The 19,806-nt window shown below is 40.0% G+C and overlaps 1 protein-coding gene across 1 annotated transcript; it reads right to left on the reverse strand.

Moving 5' to 3' along the window:
- Positions 1–5,528: 5,528 nt before the first annotated feature.
- On the reverse strand, positions 5,529–14,935 carry LOC130136077 (dolichyl-diphosphooligosaccharide--protein glycosyltransferase subunit STT3A-like). The gene is made up of 23 exons (XM_056306105.1): positions 14,696–14,935; positions 14,296–14,358; positions 14,032–14,087; positions 13,861–13,932; positions 13,430–13,535; positions 13,284–13,334; positions 12,068–12,163; positions 11,797–11,856; positions 11,589–11,702; positions 10,876–10,962; positions 10,291–10,394; positions 9,973–10,068; positions 9,558–9,678; positions 9,388–9,468; positions 9,172–9,306; positions 8,847–9,077; positions 8,272–8,415; positions 7,617–7,803; positions 7,448–7,545; positions 7,167–7,246; positions 6,984–7,071; positions 5,950–6,039; positions 5,529–5,855 (listed from the first exon to the last, which is right to left on the reverse strand). Exons 1-23 carry the CDS (start codon positions 14,822–14,824, stop codon positions 5,793–5,795), a joined length of 2,352 nt encoding a protein of 783 aa, XP_056162080.1. The 5' UTR covers positions 14,825–14,935; the 3' UTR covers positions 5,529–5,792.
- Positions 14,936–19,806: the final 4,871 nt, after the last annotated feature.

Consider the following 19,806-nt stretch of genomic DNA (forward strand, 5'->3'; position numbering starts at 1 on the left):
TCCACATAGAGTACAAGGAAAATGAATTTCCTCCCACTAACCTTGCAATATATACATTCATCTACTTTGTTATCAACAAATCCAAATGAAGTGACAACACTATGAAACTTCAAGTATCATTGTCTAGAAGTTTGCTTGAGATCATAAATAGACTTTTTCAGTCTACATACAAGCTTACATGAATCATCTGCCGCAAAGCCTTCGGGTTGCACCCTATAGACTTCTTCATTAAGGTCTCCATTGAGAAAGGCAGTTTTAACATCTATCTGGTGTAACTCCATATCGAAATGAGCTACTGATGCCATGATCACTCTGAAAGAGTCTTTAAAAGAGACAGGAGAAAAGGTTGCTACATAGTCTACTCCTTCTCTCTAAGTGAAACCCTTGGCTACCAGTCTGGTTTTAAACTTTTCAATCTTTCCTTTGAAGTCCTTTTTAGTCTTATACACCAATTTGCAGCCAATGGGTCTGTGACCTTCAAGTAATTCAGTAAGTTCCCAAACACCATTATGTTTCATAGATTGCATTTCATCTCTCATTGCATCCAACCACAATTCCGACTGAGGACAAGAAACTGCTTCGGCATAAGTCACTGGATCAGCCACAAAATCGATATCGTAGTCTTGCTCTCTTATATAGATTAAATAGTCCGGTGATATAGTTGATCGTCTCTCCCTAATGGATTTCCTAACTGAAGCAACAATAACCTCATCCTGCACCTAAGAGGCTTGAGGAACTTCATCAGGAGCTGTCTCAACAATAGGATCCTAAGCCTCAACAGGTTCAGTCTGTGATGTAGGAGTCTCCACAATTATCTATATAGGAGGAGAAAAAGATACAACATTACCCATCGTACTATTATCCTCAATAATCTATGAGCAGCTACTTTCTTCGGCCACATCAAACTCCAAAAACTTCGCTGTATGTGATTCCACAATTCTTGTGCCTCCATTGAGATTATAGAATCGATATTCCTTCGAATGATCCGGGTAATATACAAAATAACACCGAGTGGCTCTGGAGTCTAACTTATTTAATGTTGGATTATATAACTTTACTTCTGCAGGACATCCCCAATTCCTAAGATGGTTTAAGCCAGGCTTACGTCCAGTCCATACCTCAAAAGGAGTCAATGGAACAGCTTTAGTAGATATACGATTTCGAATGTATAAAGATGTTTTCAAAGCTTCACCCCACAGAAATCTAGGTAAATTTGCCCTACTAATCATACTCCTCACCATTTCCATAAGGATACGATTGCGCCTTTCGGCCATACCATTCTACTTAGGACTCCCAGGCATAGTAAATTGAGCCACTATCCCAGAATCTTCTAAGTATTTATCAAATGGCCCTTTAAGCTGTCTAGCATCGCCATGCTTGCCATAATACTCTCCACCTCGGTCAGATCTAACAACATTTATGACCTTTCCCAACTGTTTATCAACTTCAGTCCGAAAAATCTTTAACTTGTCAAGAGACTCAGACTTTTCTTTAATCAAGTACAGATAGCTATATCGAGAATAGTCATCAATAAATGTGATGAAATAAAAATTTCTACACAAGATTGCCGTATAGAGTCCACTAATGTCAGTGTGAATGACCTTCAACAGGTCAGAACTTCGGACTGCAGTTTTATTTCTTATCTTGGTCATTTTACCCCTACAACAGTCTACGCATGTCTCTAAGTCATTTTTAAGAGCAGGCAGGATGTTAGTCTTTATTAGCCTTTTTACTCTATCCTTAGAGATGTGGTCAAGCCGTTTATGCCACAATGTATAAGACTGTTCCTTAGATAGAGGTCTTTTGGAAACAACATTTTCAGCCGTATAAGCGACATATATATCATTAGGAGACAAACACAATCTGTACAATCCATTGGACATATTATAGTGCCCAACCTTATTTGAATCATGAAACAAAGAAATAACATTGTCCTTGATTTCAAAAGAGTAGCCATACATGTTCAAATACGATACGAAAACTAAGTTCCGTCTAAGAGAAGATACATAAAAAGTGTCTTTTACATTAATTTAAAACCATAGTCTAGAATTAAGAGAACATCTCCCACAAACACCACATCGACTTTCTTGTTGTTTCTCACTGTGAGTCTTGATTCATCTTGATTTGGCGTCCATCGGTTTATGAATCCATGTATGGTAAACGCAACATGATTAGTTGCACCGCTATCTAGCCACAAAGAACTAGATGGTGCTTCTGATAGGTTGGATTCACAAACAAGTGCCAAAGAATCATTATTTGTAGGCTCACGTTTAGAGAACCAAGTCTTGAACTTTCAACAGTCCTTTTTTATGCAACCTTTCTTCTTACAAAAGAAGCAATGGTCACCATCATTCTTGAAGGATATTTTCTTTGGACCCATATTATCAATTTGACCGGTAGTTTCATGAGTACCTTTATAAGTACGATTTCTGAACTTCTTATTCTTCCTCTTGTGGGAACTAGAAATATATAAGGCTAGATGTCCTCTTTCCTTTTTAAGTTTCTCTTCCTCCGCCACCACCCTAGCTATCAAATCATTAACCGACCAAGTCTTATCTTGGGAATTATAATTTGTCTTTATAATCCTAAAATCAGGTGGAAGGGTGTTCAAGGCGTTCAGGGCTTGATGCACAATGCAATCATCAGGAATGGAAACATTAAGAGCTTGAAACTTCGTATTTAGGTCTACCATCCTAAGGACATAATCTCTAACCCCAGCAGTATCATCATATTTCATATTGAAGAGCCTTTGAAGAAGTGTACCAACATCAGCATTAGATGAAATGCAGTTTCTAGCCTCTAAGGCTGCCATTATTTCCTTAACAATACAGTCAACTGACAAACCACTTTTCAAGTGTTCTTGAACGGATTTCTTCATTGTCAATAAACAAATCCGATTGCTCTTTTACATGCAGCATAGTGCGCTTTCTCAGCTTCAGTACTGGTGGCCATGATATCTATCGGCTTATCCTTTATAAGAGCAATGTGAACATCCGACAGCTCCATTCCAAATTGAAAATCCTCTTTCTATTTCTTAAAATTCAACCCAGTAAGGACCTCAATGGAAATGGAATTGTCGTTTACAGAAAAGGTAACTGAAAAAAAAAAAAAACAAACAAATTATACAATTAGCATCATGTGAGTACTTATCCAGAGAGTTACATACATCATCACATAATCACCTTTGGGCAGAAAATATGACATACACTTGTACACTCTCCACATGACAGCGGCCATGAGAACATATTCTAATCTTTCGTGAAATCACCACATTTGGGTATATGAACCATTAAGGTCAGTCATTCCTCAAGCACGTACTATACATGTATCCTTCCATGAACCAATACAAAATCATCTCCTTTGGGAGCATGACCACGCATTAGAACAGGAGACATCCCACCACAATATGAGATCGATATTTCTCAAACCCAGTCAGGTGTGCCACTTTGGTGATCACTACCCAACTGAATCTTTGAAAATCTCTCATACCAGGGATATGAGCTTTATGTATCACATTCACTGTATACATGTAATGCTAGACGTAAAGATAGGAGCGTATATCTCTAAAATTACATGTCATGCTAATTATATTGTTCCATTCATTGATAGACAATAAATTACACTCTACATATTCCTTATGCGGTGATATACATTTGAGCTACCATATGCATTTCCGAAACCATAGAGAAATACAAGAAACTACGCAAAAATACCCTGAAAATAGGCATATATAGGGTTCTATACATATTTTCACATCCTTAAAAGCTTCAACCATGTAAAATAAATACACCACAGTGTAGAGAATCTTGATACGAGCACGTCGGTACCAAGAATGTCCCAAACGGACGTTGGACGTGTCCTCACGCGCCGCTGAAAAGGGCGGAGCGTGCGCTCTTGTTCAGCCGATCAAACCGATCTGAACCGCCATTCCGACCGGTTGACCGGTCGGGTCAACAGTCGGGTCGGCCCCGCTGACGTGATGTCAGCGGTTACCGGCAGGGAGATGCGCCGATTACCGGCAGGGAGATGCGCCGGTTCATCATGGCCGTGCCTGGTCGTCACGCACTGCCGCGCTCCCGGCATGTGTTGGTGCGTGAAGGCGCGTGCGGCCTCCCCTAGTGACATGCCGCCCATCAATCTACTCGTCTTGATGAGTAGATTCCAAATATGCAATAAAATATAACTTTTATCTTAACCAAAAATTTCAAAAAGTGGCAAAAACCTCTCGATCAAAACGAAAACGGTCTTAATCTACATGTTTCAGTTATAATCTATGGCAAGCTCTGGTACCACATGTCAGCCACGAAAATGGCACACCTAAGATTACCATAAAAAGAAATCGAAACACGTAAATGGAGAAATTATCGATTCACGTAATTGGTTTGGAATCCATCGAACTTGACACGAAATTGGCAACGGCTTCCGAACACAAACTCAAGTGCATCTCCCTTATACCCTTCGTCGAACACTGGCCTAATGAAATTGCCACTCATGAAAAGAAATTCCTCTCTAGATCTGTATGTAAGTCAAATTGTGCATCATCGAGTTAGGGGAGGGACTTGAGCTTTATTTATAGAGTTTTCGACCACTGGTCCTCTCATTATGGACCGAGCCGTACTTGGCCCACACTAGCCAGCCCCATATTATATTTATTAAGAACCTACATATCTCACCTTTATTAGATCAAACTAATTAAGTTAATTTCAATTAATGAAGCCCACGTTAGGAAATTCTTACAGTTAAATGGAGTGAAACTTGTTCCTTCTATCTTGGGAGATTCGATTTTTTTTTGGCCGAGTAAAGTCGCTTTGTTATTTCAATTCGTCCTTGCCGCATCAACATGATACAAGAGAAGGATCTTCATCGTCACGAGACCTCGGCATATTCCAAATTTAGATCTTCACGATTACAACTTACGCTGGAGGAGAAAGAATCAGAGCAGCCGCATATGGAAGAATCGAACGGGGCAACATCTATATCACCGCCTTTGATATCCTCACATCAGAGTTACAACATCGCCACAGCGATTGTTGATGTACTAGTTCTCGAAATTCTTCAGATAATAGCCGGAAAACGGGATGGCATGCCCTGTGACCAACATGGGATCGCTGCTTAAAGGACTCTCGATTCACTATGACCAAGGTGTAATTTATCCCATTGAATGTACAAGTGAAAACACAATCTCGACGGGATTAAATCCCGAGTTACCGTCAAGGCACGGAAAAAGAATCAAGTAGAAGTAAATATTTTCCTGGACAGTGAACTCTTCATTCTAGTTCCTACAGCCTTTTTACTCGCGGTATATGTACAAAAGGTTTGGTCAAAGTGATTCATTTTAACTGAACTAGAAGATACTGCAGCTGATGGTCCAACTTGCGGAAGCAAGTCCGGAAGTGATGGAAGAACATCAGTTGGATTCCTTCCATTACGAAGAAGAATAGCTCTATTCTAAATCACGGGAATGTAGTAAAAGTTAGCAACGTGGTACTCCATTGTGAAAAAGCACGAGATCGAGCTAACTCCTGATCTATCAAACTGAGCAATCTCTTGCCCTTAGCAGGAAGCAACAGAAGCAAATAGATATCGGAACCCCCTCGGCGAGAAGCAGTAAGCACAAACATTTTCGATTTGGTTCACAGGCAAAACTGCAAAATCTTTGAGAACTAGCATCTCTGCAAGGTCAATGACCACCTAATCTCACGCGAACTATCTCTGAGGTGTCTCGCCTATAAATTATACAATGAAGTACACGTAGCAACCTGAACCCATAGACTGTAAAATCTCAAAAACCTCTATTGCCAAGGATTTCTTGTTATTTTCCCACTCCTTTTTGAGCTTGAAGCGGAGCTTGTTTTCTGCCAAGAACAAAGTCAATGGATAAGGTGTTATTAGGAGGATATATCTGCATGATACCTTATATAAATTGGAAGGTCCAAGAGTGTTACATACCGCCTTCGATTTTTTCGTTTTACCACGGAGCCTGTTCTTTGGAGGCTTCAGTTTGTATAAGCGAACCATCCAATGATGAGTTGTAAACACCTGTCACCAAGCCCCAAACAAAAGTCCTTAGTTCTGAGTATCTTTTGGAATTTGGACCACTCATACTGCTGTATACTTACTACTGGAAGAATGTCATCTCGGCTGATAACTATGTCATTACACACACACACACACACACACACACATGTTAAGACATTACTAATAGTGACAGAAAAGAATACATCAGAGAACAACTATGGTATGGCGTATGACATGAAGCCCCTTGAAAGGCCCTACTATGTTGGGCGGCAAAAAATTAGACTTGCAATAATTGCTGGAACTATTTCAAACCTTCTTATTTTTCCTCTCCAATAAGATATTTCACCAGGATTTAAGTGAAAATAAGATGAAGTAAGAGAATAACCACAATCAAACAACTCATCTATATGACAGATCTCATGACAAACAGAAAGATTGATGCACAACCAGAGAGTTGTATCTTTCATAATAGCATCCCTGAACCAAATCGATGATCAATATGTAGATTCAAACAACGGTAAACAGATTAAAGGATTAAAAGGAAAATCTTGAAATTTCACTCTCAAACCCTTTTCACCTTCTAGTTTGAAGATAAAATAGTTAACACTTGGAAGTTATACATCTTGCCTCAATTATAACAACATTATGACTTATATCCATCCAGACATACAACTGAGGACTGGAAGTCTTGACCAACGTTCGTGATATATAGAACATAAAAGGGTGGGTCCTCAAATCAAAGACTTTCCAATGAAAAAGTAGTAAACTTAATGATGCTTATTTGTTCTAAAATAATTTATTGACCGAGAACCGTGTATATCATTTTTTACTCATTGCTGCACTTTTCTGTAACCTGCTTAAATAGTGCCAGATATATAAAGATTTACTGATATGTTGTTGGCGCGATAGAAACATGAATTATTATCTACCAAATTTTTGTGCTGCCTTAGAAAAAGAAATCTTACCTCTTCGAAATGGGTGAGCTTAAAGTGTTTCTTTCCAATCTCTGTCCGCCTAACTCGATCAAAAGCTTTACCATCGGTCTCAACAAACCTGAAGTATAAACATGCACAGAAGACACTGAACATTCAGACAGCAATTTTAGAATACAAAAGAGAAAAAAATCATGTTTTAAAGCTGTAACGAACCTGTAATATGAGAGCTTGTACATTAGACAGTTTAACATAGTTGGCGTGGCCTCAGAGTCAATCCGATATTGGCCATCTCGCTTTAAACAGAAACGGAAGCCAAAAAAAATCAGTCCCAAAATCATGCCATGACACATTGATAAGTGATGAAAGTTCGAAAAGCCACTATGAATATTTATCACAGCGAGAAATCTTAATTCCAAGGATTGTAGTAAAACTGCGTAAGCTTTAAGAAGCCAGAAACCAGGAGTCCTCTTTCCAATGAAAAGGGAGAAACTTACTAGGTAATCAGGCTCTTTAATATGAGGAAACACACCACCTCCTATCCGTACCATCCATAAGAACTTATTGATATCATCACTAGGATAGCCCACGAGACCTGAATTAAACAAGCACATGTCAGAACAGCTCCTCCAGGGGAAAAGAGAAGCATTTGAGAAGGCCACAAACCTCCAAAGACAACAAGAACATATTTGACATCCAAAGAGCTGAAAATCTCCCAAGCTGCCTTTTCAGGAGAAGACATGGCAGTGCCAACAGTTGCAATATGCGTGTTATTCCAGGTGTTGTTGTCGACTATGACAGTGCGATTTGCCATTGCAGTTGTTTGGTAACCATAGTCCCACCATGATGCAACCTGTAAAAGGAAAATTTTTTGGGTTAAAAAATGCTGCATTGGCATATTGGGAATATAACAAGTACTCAACAGTCTGTACTAGACATCAGAGTTTATCATTCTACTAGCATAGGGGGGTTTTAAGCTATGAATGCAACTAGCTATTTCTCTAATTAATGTAACATCTAGTTCCACTGACAAAGTCCTAACCACCCTCATTGCATTCGACATGGGGACAAACAAACTGTCACTTGCCTAACTGTACACAGAATTGTCAGTTCCCCTTAAAGAGCTTTGGATATCCTATACTTCTGAGAACTGATTGTCTGACTGTAAAAATAAAGAAAAGAAAGAGCAATCGAGCTTCTGGCAACTGCAGCATGTGGAAAATGGGGTAGAGAGGCCACAATCATCAGATTAAATAACAGGAACAATGTACAGCCTCGTGTCCACTATCAAAATCTATGAAATAAGAAGGAAAAAACTCACTTTGTCATCCACCTCCGTATTGTGACTTAGCCATGCATAAGCTTCTCTAAAATCATCAAAAACATGCAGTCCGTCATGAGAATGGGATGTCAGAACAATTGAAGGGGCTGAATAAGCTTCAGCTGCTGCCCAGACACAATGGACCTACAATGACGAAATCATGTATCTTGAGGGCCTTTACAAAGCCAGAGAAACAGTACAGGAAAAGGCAGGAGAAATAAGGACCAGATCTACTTATATGACAAAAGATAATGAGTTTTCTGTGTTTGCATCTAGAATACTATTACGCATGCCTCACGCAGCTCTCACACTATCCACATAAGCAACTTCAGCGGTGGCTATGGCTTGTAGACGGACTTCAAATAGTATGAATTTCTCGGAGAGAATAACTTTGTCGAAGAAATAGCACATTTTCATTCTCCTTTCAGATGACATCTTATTATATCAATTGCTCAAAATATAACAAATGTTGTCCATATAACATAAGAGAAAGGATAGACATTCTTTAAAGATGAAAGCTGGCGGTGATTCAACAAAAAGGCAAAAATAAAGATGAGAGAAGAAAGTGTAATTACCACATAGAAGGCACCCAGCAAGACAAGTAGAAAGATACCAACAATAGACGCTTCAAAAGGTAAAACCAAAAGCTTTTTCGCATTTCGAGGATTTCTTGGAGGCCTTTCCACTGGCTCCTTTTCCTTCTTCTTGCTCTTCCTTGATGGTCTCTCCTTGGCAGTCTCTTCAGTTTTATCAGCCTTGATTACATCATTCTGTGCACTGGCACTAGCAGAACTAGCATCCCCTGCCTTATTGGCAAAGAGATATTGTGAGTCTTTCATACCCTGATATAAATGTCATAGGCATGAGTGTATAAAGATACAGAAAAAGGTACATTCTTACGTTAGCTTCGGAGTTTCCACCAGAGATTCCAGGTAACTGAAACTTGATAGAACGTGTAAGAGTATCAAAAGCTTCAGAGAGAGCAATCCCAGACATGATACAAGCTGCTGGAGCAAGGACCAGCATTAACCGTACCTGTAATGTTAAACAAAAGAATTACCCCTGGAATCACCACAGCGGAAAAGACACTATTAGTGTCGCAAGCATTCCCCTTACCATGACTCCCGAAAAATATACTGATGTCACGATATAGAGAACAACGAAGGAACTTGCATCAGACAATGGCAGAAAACAAGCCTGCAAACAAAGGCATCAACCACGAAATTACAATCTACAGAAAAATTAAGTAGCTGGCAAAGGAAAAATTGCTCTTAACAATGACTCACAATAATGCCTGCTGGAACCAAGAAAGCCAAGACATTAATGTCCATAAAATATGATGGCCATGTAGGAGGCTGATGTTCGCTGACACTGGCTATAATTGGTATGTACTTGCTTGCGTAAGTTCTGTCAAGGAGAAAGCAACAAACAAGAATGGGGAGAAAATTAACTTTCAGAAAAAGATGCAACTAACAGAAACCCTATTCCTCTCTTTTTTCTTGTCCGCCTTTTCATGATATAAGAGTTTGTGAAGATACAAACTCAAGCGACAACTTACAAATTCACACGCTAAAACATATGTGCACAGTAGTTGTTTGACAGGCAAGTAGAGAGGGAGGTTAACGAGGGCATAGAATCCAAAACCTTAAGGATCTTAATGATGAACCCAACACCTCGTGAGTTCTTAAACTAAATACTTACGGATCAAGTAGACTCAGACTTCTTCCACTCCATCCCTTCGTTGGGCTGGAAGCAACCAATGCTATGAGTATTGCTACCACGGCAAAGCACACTATCCTGCACATTAAGTTAAAGAAAAGGTAGGGAGATTAACTTCCGTATGGTATGGCTTCAAGGAAAATGCATACAATCAAACTCAAAGGAAATTCCAGTACTAAATGTGAACCGAACTGGCATGAAACATCAAAGCTTTGACCATAGTAATTAGATGTATAACATTAAACATTTGTTCAATTGAGCATCAGCCAGCATCAGCCAAATAATACAGAGGAAACTTACAAGCCTGCAGAGAGAACCAGGGTAACAGCAAGTTTAAACATCTTCGGGGAGAGAATCCCTTTGATGTAATAGACAAGAGCAACCACATGAATGATGATAAAGACCTGCCAATCACCTATTGTTAACAAAACGATTGTATTGATGGTATAAGCACCAAGCAAGTACACATATCATATTAAGATTTTTTACGCAATCACAAGCCAATCTTATCTATCAACAAGATGATAAAAGACATTTACCAGTTTGATGTACTCTTTGTCTCATGTAATATACACTCTTTTCTATCAGCATCTCAGTTTATACACAAACGTTTTCTGTATGAGTGTGATGTTCCATCTAGAGAACAATTTGTCTTTGTTATAGTACTAGAACATTAAACTTCGCCCTTAGACACCACCACAAATAATGATACAAAACTCGGACAACTGTGCAGTATAGTGACTGTTCAGATCATATACATTACACAAGTCAGAAAACTATCTGTTTTAAGTACATAACACTAGGAAAATGGAATCTCAGCAACTCAAAACGCACAAGGTTAATAAACATAACTAAAAGCACCAAAAAGTACAGGTAAAGACTCACCAAAAATGATGCAAAATGTTCTGATGTCATGACTGCATTAAATCCAACAACAGGCACCAATGCAGCCAATAATGTTCCCAAGACAACCTGCATTTGATAAGGCAATCATTTGACTATAAAAAAGAGCTTAGTTTAAAAGTCAAGTGACATTGTGAATAAATGTTACTGGACTGCTCGAAAGTAGTTGGCCACAAATTAAGATGAGATATTTGACAACCTTCTCTGTATAAACTTTCAAGGACACTAAGCAGATTGGGGCAGTAGAGTGCAGACTCATTGTTGGACACAAGGTATTTAAAATTATCGGCAGCTCAAATTTTTTCAACTCACTCAAACTAAGGGCACAATAATATTTTATTTAACTTGATATAAATGAAAGTGAAGAAAGTCCTATGTGAAGTTGTCAATATAGTAAGTGGACATGATTATTGCTGGGAACGAAGCACAAATTCATAAGAAAATGAATTCTTGGCCATTTTCCAAAGAGAAAAATGTCAAGCAAGCCACACATAAGAACCAAAAACTTAAATCCCCGTTTATAGTTACTGATGGCCCTTTATCCAGATGCTCCTAATCTGCATGCTGACATGCTCAAGCTAAAAGGACAAATTTACTCTTTGGGGCTTCTCTCTCATATTCTCCAAACCTAGCACTTCCCAATGCTTGTTCACAGATTCAGTAAAACAAGATCTTGCAGTGATGTACACACTTACAAGGGGAGCATAAGCAATGTACAGCCGAGAGGAATAGCGACCAGTTACAATGCATAGCAACACATGCATGGGAATGAGATTGATGATGAATGTGTATCCTCCCCATGAGCAAACCTGGAAGTTCATTAACCAAAGTCAACTATCAGATGCCTAAAATGGAAAAGGTAAACTCAAATAAAAGAAAGTCGCAAAAAAAATTAAAACCTACCATGTAGAAGTAGGAGATGGCATTCAAAGTGGCATAAAAGAGTGATCCAGTATTAAGTGTCTGTATAACATAGAAACATGATCTAAGAAAATCAAACAAGTAACTACTAATTACAAAGAGAACAAAGTTTAAGCCTCAAGTAAAAACACTGAAATTCCTTTCAGGGTTAAAATTAAAACCATTTAATATATTGTTGGTTGTGTCTCTGGACAACATCTAACCTTGATTTACTTATCTAAATAATCGTGTGATAAGTAAAGCAACAACTAACCTTTATGTAGAGAAAGAACGTGAAGATTAATGCAAATATAGCCACTGCTTCATTGTCATAGCTGCCAGCCACAGATCGAGATATATATGATGGAACCTGAAATATACAGCGCCAGACAATTGATGCAATTATCCAGCTGTAACTGAAATTTTCAAAAATAAAGCATCCCTGCAAGGACGCAGTACTAGGTAGGGCACAAGTAATTCATTTAACTGACCGACTAACTGCTTAAATAGCTGTAACTGAGGATTTAGTTGCAATTCACAGGACCAATTCAATAGTACTTAAACAGCCCAACTTTTGAATGATTTTGAAGTTAGTATTGCACGGGTTTGCAATTTATTTGATTTAAATCATGGGCATTCAATGAAAACTGATTAGTGTAACTAAGAAACCCGAAAAAAGTAATTCTAGGAAATAGCACATTGTCAAACCAAGAATAGAGCAACAAATTTATCTATGAGCTTCACCCCGACCCACTTAGTAATCACCAATGCAGCGACGTCCTCTGAAATAGAGAATGAAGTGGTAGAATCATTCCTCTATATTTTTCAATGGGATTCTGTTTAAGCTGCAATATCTCGACTACAATAGGAGCATCCACCTTTCCATATCATTTTTATAGCCTCCCCATTGTCCATCAACAAGAACCATTCAGGAAAATGTCAATTCATCACCCAACTTTTAGAAATAATCAAGAGGGAAAAAAATGATGTTGAGGTAGCTCCCACATATAATCTCAAAACCATTAAAGAAGATCTTATCCTATCCATCTAAGGAAAGAGGGAACGCGACAATTAATAATCATCAACCTCAAATTTCTTTAAATTTTAACCCAGAATGGTAAAACTACTCAAGCTCACCTCCTGCCTGTAGATGGCTTTAGCTAATTATGAGAGTAGTAACCATATGAACTTCAATTCTAGTTGATTTCTCCATTCATCAAATTGAGCAAAGTGACAACTTCTAAGTGCACGTCAAAGCTAAAAGGGTCAGAACAACCTATATAAAGTTTACATTCTCCCTAATACTGCAACTTGTTACCTCATTTTAAAAGTTTTAAGTTATGATATCTGCAGTCTCCCTTTATAGAAATGAGACAACAAATCTGGACAAAGAAGAGGCAATACCATGATTAGAATTTTTCTTTTACTATCTTTCAGTTCAGCTCCGTAATGAAAAAGCAATTACTTTCAGTACTCGGCTACTGTCTTACCATCGCTAAAAGGGCTGCAGCTGTCAATCCAGCACCAGCACCCTTAACTTCCTGCAGAAGATACAGGCAACAACATCAACATCCCGGAGACTCTAGCTTTAAAAACTTAAAGTGAAAATAAAACAGGAGTGAACTAGAAGACAAACCTTGGTCAAAAGGTAGGTTGCCCATGAAGCAAAGGCAGAGAATATAGGTGCAGTAAACACACACACAGTCTCCACGGATAGAGGAATATTCAAAGAGTTCAGGAACCTGACATGAGAAAGTACTTGATTAGAAGAAGAAGAAGAAGAAGAAGAAGACCACCCAAAATTTAACGTACACACTCCTTTTTATCATATATCCACGTATAAGACTAGATCACAAGACAAGAAAAACATTCTTGTGGTCTGTAATCTCTCAGCTAAAAGAAAACCTTTTTCTATGTACCAGTTTTTCCATAAAAAATGAAGATTTGTGAACAAGATTTCCCTGATCAGTATTTATAGACCTCTTTTTCGATAGATGAAGAAAAAACAGTGAAAGAAAGAAAAATAACCACATTGAGGATGAATTACAACAAAAATAGAATACTCACCACCAAAGAGTGCCTGCTGTCAACGTTAGTCCAGGGTACACAGTTCCACCAATCACACGTCCTAGTGGGTACCTTTATCACGTGACACGAAACACAAGTATTCAACTTTTAGATTAAATCAAAAGAAATGTGAAAGATGCATTACAGGTTATAAATTGAGTAAAGAGTTACCATGTCCGATCGTCAAACCAGTTCCAAAAGTCATATATCCCATTTTTTGTGAGAAACTGAAACCAACAAACACGCCATCACCCTCTATACTTCTTAGAGGTAATTCAAATTATCAAAATGAAATCCAAGAGCAAACAAGACGGTGCCTTGATTGAAGTGAGCACTCATAAGTAATTATACAGCAACCGCGCGAGATTGCTACGTCCGACTACACATGGCATATCAATAGAAAAATTCACGTTACTGGTTAAATCTACACCGCACCTGAGTAACTCTGTAGTTGAAGTAAGGATCGAACTCGTGAATGACACTCTCGTACTTGATGACCTGCAATTCAATCATCGGAAAGATCATTCCGCAGGCAGTGATCGACAAGTGCAATTTCCAACTCGACGTCAAATGAACCAAATTTACACATCCGCCGGTCAATCGTCGGCAGATGCCAAAGAGAAAAAGCTACAAAACACTTCCTCCCAGCATAATCAAGCCGCGCGACGACACAAAACATCCACCCGACCGACCGGCCGATTCAGGGCCACCGGAAAGGCGACCGCTTTGACAAAACGCTTCGAGCTCGCTTCCCAGGGAAACGCAGACGGGAACCGGAAAAGCGCGACAATGCACTCGCTGGCGGCCGATCTACGAGCCGTCCGGCGGAACTTACGGAGAAGAGGCGGATCGAGAACGCGAGGACGCCGATCAGGAGGAGGATGAAGAAGGAGAGGACGCCGCCGAAGGCGTACCGCAAGCTCGTCGTCGCCGCCGCCGCCGTCGATGCCTCCGGGGCCGCCATTGACGGCCGAGAGGGGAAGCCGCCGATGAGCTCTGATGCGCTGCGAGGGTTAGAGAGAGAGAGAGAGAGAGAGGGAAGACTTTCTAAGTCGCGAAGGGTTGTACTTGTATGCAGTGTAAAGCTGGGAGGTACCGAGACCGGGAGTAGCCTGTGACGAACTTCTTCTTTTTTTTTCGCTTTAATTTTTTATTTCGGATTTTGTTCGTTTTGACCCTTTTGTCCACGTCGGATTGACCGTTCTGTCCAGCTTTCCGCCCGCGGTGACGAAACTAGCCCTAGAGGTTGGTGAGCTGGCGAGCGTTTTCACTTCCGTAGGCGGAGCGCCCGATTGGCCTCGCGTTGCGTGGCATCGCCACTTGGCGCGTTGCGAGTGGCCAATGGAGGAGCGCGGGCGACGAGCGTGTCTAACTTTGTTCGGGTTACGTGGAAATTTTCGTGTTTTTTTTTCTTGGTTGGGAATAATTGACTCGAGACTAGATGGAGAAAATAGCGAAGAGAGAAAGAAAAGACTATTTGAATGAGATGATTGGGTGAATGTTTTAGTTGATTGGCAAAATGAGTTGAAAATTCATAGAAATTTGTGTGGTTAACGGACCTTGACAGCATGATCAAGAGCTAATATGATAAAAATCGCGGCTCGATAAAGTAATATGCGACGAATAAATCCAAACATGAATGAATCCAAAAAAAAAAAATCTCACCAGCCACCATTTTCTTGATAAATAAGAAGGAAATAAAAGCTTTGTCTTTGGACGAAAAGACGCCTCCTCCGCCTCTCCTTTTCTTTACATCTTCTGTAGTCCTCTACTCTCCACCATGTGTCACATATCAATACTTTGGATCGCGAATTGTGCGACATTTAAGGTGCATTTGCTTCGATTTTTTGGGAAAGTATTTAATAATATACAATAACTTTTAGGTTAAAGGGTTTTTTCAAAATACGTTTGGTAAATTGTAATTTTAAAATGCATTAAGTAACAACTTTGATTTTAATGACATTTAGAAAAATCACACTTTGTATAGCACTTTTGCTTTAAAAAAAAAACTTAAAACGAGCAAAGAACTCAGCCCAACAAGACTCCAGGAGGCCATATCTAGCTACCGGAAAGCCAAATCTAGCGCCAACAATCTCGTACCAACGACCTCAGGGGGTATTGCTTAGGTTCGCACAACCCATGTGGCTGTCACCGACCCTAGGCGACTATCGCTTGTGCAACCCAAGCGGCTGTTGCTTGGGTCAGCTTGGATCGCATGAACCCAGGTGGCCACCACCGACATCCTAGGTTGTATGAGGTTGCCAAACCTCAAGCAAGGCTACCAAGAGCCACATTTGCCCTTGTTGGCAACTTGAATCCTCGTAAGTAACGTCAAGTAGTGACATTTTCGGAATTATGAAAGTTTAGCGAGAACAAAGTTGGAAGAAAAAAATGTATTTATATTCTGAAAATGCTCAAAACTCAAAGCACGTCCAAACCTATCTTGAGCTAAATGCCTTTAGAAGCCTTTGGAGATGCAATTACGTTTTCCCAAAACTCTCATAAATATTTGCCAAATGGTACTTGCATTTGCCCAAGGGACTTTAGAGCCCAAAGCCCCATGGTAAAGCAATTTCCGAATGCACCCTTAGACCTTGAATGCCTCTCTTGGCCTAAATGAGCCTTACTTCCTCTTATGCTCACTTTAACTCTCAAGCTCTCACTCTCACACTCAAAGAAGGGAATTTTAGAAAGAGAAGTATTTAAACAGAAAAACTCTCGATGATACTATATTGATCAATTTTTGTAGATGAAACAAATGAGAAGGAGAATGCCCCTACTTATACACGAGTCATAATCTTTACAACCGTTGATTTCTCGTTGATCTAACGGTGAAAATTCAATCTTCTTACCTATCACTTACTTATTAGTGACAAGTATACATTTCCTAGATATCCTTGGAACATTATAGAGTCTCTTAGAAAACCTTAGATATAAGAAAGTTTTAGAGGACTGGGCATGGGCTATCTTGGCCTACTTTCTCGGTTAGATGGGCCGGTGGACTCTTGTCTGTGACATTCTCCTTCACTGAATTCGGCAACACCCTTCTCGCATCATCATGGAAATGTTGGATTTGCTCGGGGAATTGCAATAGTGATATCGCCAAGTCCTCATTTGCTTCGCTCTCGAGTAGCCCTTTCCACTTTACCATGTATTCATGGAGGCAGGGGTGACTCTCTCATTGAACATACCTTTTCGACGATGATGTAATCCACCTCTCGATCATGGGTAATTCGAATACCAATTGGTGCTTGATGTGATTTCATGCGCTCAAGATCATTTGTGCCTTCTTGATAAGGCTTGAGCATGCTCACATGAAACACTGAATGGAACTCAAGCTTCAATTGAAGTTTCAACTTGTAGGTGATCTTCGCAACTTAGAAAGGACCCTCGTAATCGACAAAGGAGGCCCTTGTAAAATTGACGTCGTCTTTTACAGGTCAAGATTCACAGGGACAAGATCACCAACTTCGTACTTTATTAGTTTCCTACGCTCATCGACGAATTTCTTCATTTGCTTGGTTGCCTTATGAAGACATGACCGGGGAAGATCGATTTTCTCTTGCCACTCTTTGACAAATTTAAAGCCTCCATACTCCTCCTCCTTGTAGCTCATAGCTATGACATTTGGAGTGTGAGGTTGATGGCCCATCACAATTTCCAACGAACTTCAGCCAGTCAACTTGCTTTTCTTTAAGTCGAATGAAAATTGCACCACATCAAGGAGCTTAAGGTAATCCTTTTAACTCGAATTCACCAAATGTACGCAGGAAATGCCGAAAAGTACACCTCAATAAAAGCGTTGGTTCGTTCTGTTTGTCCATCAATTTGGGGTGCATGTTGGTGGAGAAGTTTAAGTCTGTTCCAAGTAGCTTGAATAACTTCGTCCAGAATTTGCCAACGAATTGGCCATCCCGATCACTAACGATGTAAGCCCTAATACTTCACGATGTTCTTCAAGAGCGAACGAGCCACCTCCTTCACGGGGAACTCTCTTGTAGCTGGGATGAATGTGGCGTATTTGGAGAACCAACCACGACCAGATAGTGCTAAATCCCTCGGATTTGAGCATACCCACTACGAAATCCATGAAAATGCTTTCCCATGGATGTTTGGGTAGGGGGAGAAGCTCCAAATGACCCGCCGATGCTTTGTGCTCCATTTTGTCTTGTTGGCAAATAAGACAAGCCCTCATGTATGCATTCACATCCTCCCGCAAGTGAGACCAATAGAAAGTTTCCTTAAAGAGGGCAAGCATTCTATGCATCCCGGGGTGATCTGCCCATTTGAAGTCATGTCACTCCTTTATAACTTCCCTTTGTAGATTGTCGAGGTACGAGACATAAATGCAGTGGCCGTTAGCATATAGAAGACCATCCTTATGTCAAAATCTTTGTGTCTTGACCTCTTTAGCATGTTCTATAAGATTAATAGCAAAGAGATCATGAGACATACCTTCTCGGATGAGATCCTCGAGGTTAATTTGTGGCCGACTCATGTATTTGAGTTTAGACCACTTGACAGTATCCGTCACCGAGTTTGTCTTTTCAGCATGGTATTTGACTGGAAAGTTGAACTCGACAAGGAAGTCTTGCCATCGAGCTTGCTTTGAAGACGATTTCTTTTGTGATTGAAAGTAACTCGTAGCGATACTGTTAGTCTGTCCCACAAATTTGGATCCAAGAAGACTGCCATGTACTTAAGTGATGTACCATGGCCGTCATTTATTTCTCTTGGATTGTGTAACGCCTCTTCGTCTTGTTCAATATCCGACACTCAAAAACGATAGGATGTCCTCTTGTATGAGGACCCCTCTGATAGCAAAGTTCAACGCAACCTTTTGGACTTCGAATGCCTTGGAATGGTTGGGTAACGTCAAGACTGGCTCTTCCGCTATGGCCTTCTTTAAGGCCTCGAAGGCTTCTTTGCATCTCGCACGCCAATCTCATGATTGGCCTGTAAGTTGATCAAGGGCGTTGTGATGTGAGAGTATTCACGAATGAACCATCAATAATAGTCGGCCAACCCAAGGATTGGAGCTTGGGGACCTTGATTGGGGGCTCCCATTCGAGAATGGACTTCACTTTCTTCGATCCATAGGAATGGCGTCATTGCCGATGATATGACCCAAGAAAGTAACACGAACGAGTATTTCTCCTTCTTGACGAAGAACTTGTTCTCATTTAACACTTCGAAGACCTGCCACATCGCAAATGCTCGAAATGTTCCTCCAATATTTAGCTATAGACCACAATGTCATCAAGGTAAATAACAATGAATTGATTAAGGAAAGCTTGTAGTACTGTCTTCATGAGAGTACAAAACATAGCAGGTATATTGGTGAGGTTGAAGGATATCACGAGAAACTCGTAGGATTCATACTGTGTCACATAAGCAGTCTTTAGTTCATCTCCTTCAGCTATCCGGACTTGATAGTAAACTGATCTTAGGTCGAGCTTAGAGAAACATTGGGCTCCTCCAAGTTTATCAAACAAGTCGGCTTTAGTGGGATCAGATACTTTTTTTTTTCACTGTTAGCTTATTGAGGGCCTGATAGTCAATGCATAAAGGAATTGACCCATCTTGCTTCTTTTGAAAGAAGACGGGAATACCAAATGAGGCCTTTAAAGGTCATGTGAATCCTGCGTTGAGTAGCTCTTTAGGTTATCGCTGAAGTTCCTCTAACTCGGGTGGTGCCATCTAATAAGGAGCCACTACCGAGGGATGTACCTCAAGTACAAGTTCGATCTTGTGATCCACCTTTCTTAACGGTGGCAACTTCTTGGGTAGCTCTAGAGGCAATAATCACCTCCTTAAAAGATTTAGAGCAAGGTCGCTAGGACTTGTCCCTTGCCTCCCTTGTCTTCATCAAGCTTGAGGGTCGCAATACAAGTTTCTTCATTCTTCCTTTCCCCTTTGGCAAATTGCATTGACAAAAGGTATTTG

This window comes from Syzygium oleosum, unplaced genomic scaffold (assembly GCF_021117445.2).
Source record: "Syzygium oleosum isolate NSW1041296 unplaced genomic scaffold, Sole_v2.1 Sole_v2.41, whole genome shotgun sequence".
In the NCBI taxonomy this organism is placed as follows: domain Eukaryota; kingdom Viridiplantae; phylum Streptophyta; class Magnoliopsida; order Myrtales; family Myrtaceae; genus Syzygium; species Syzygium oleosum.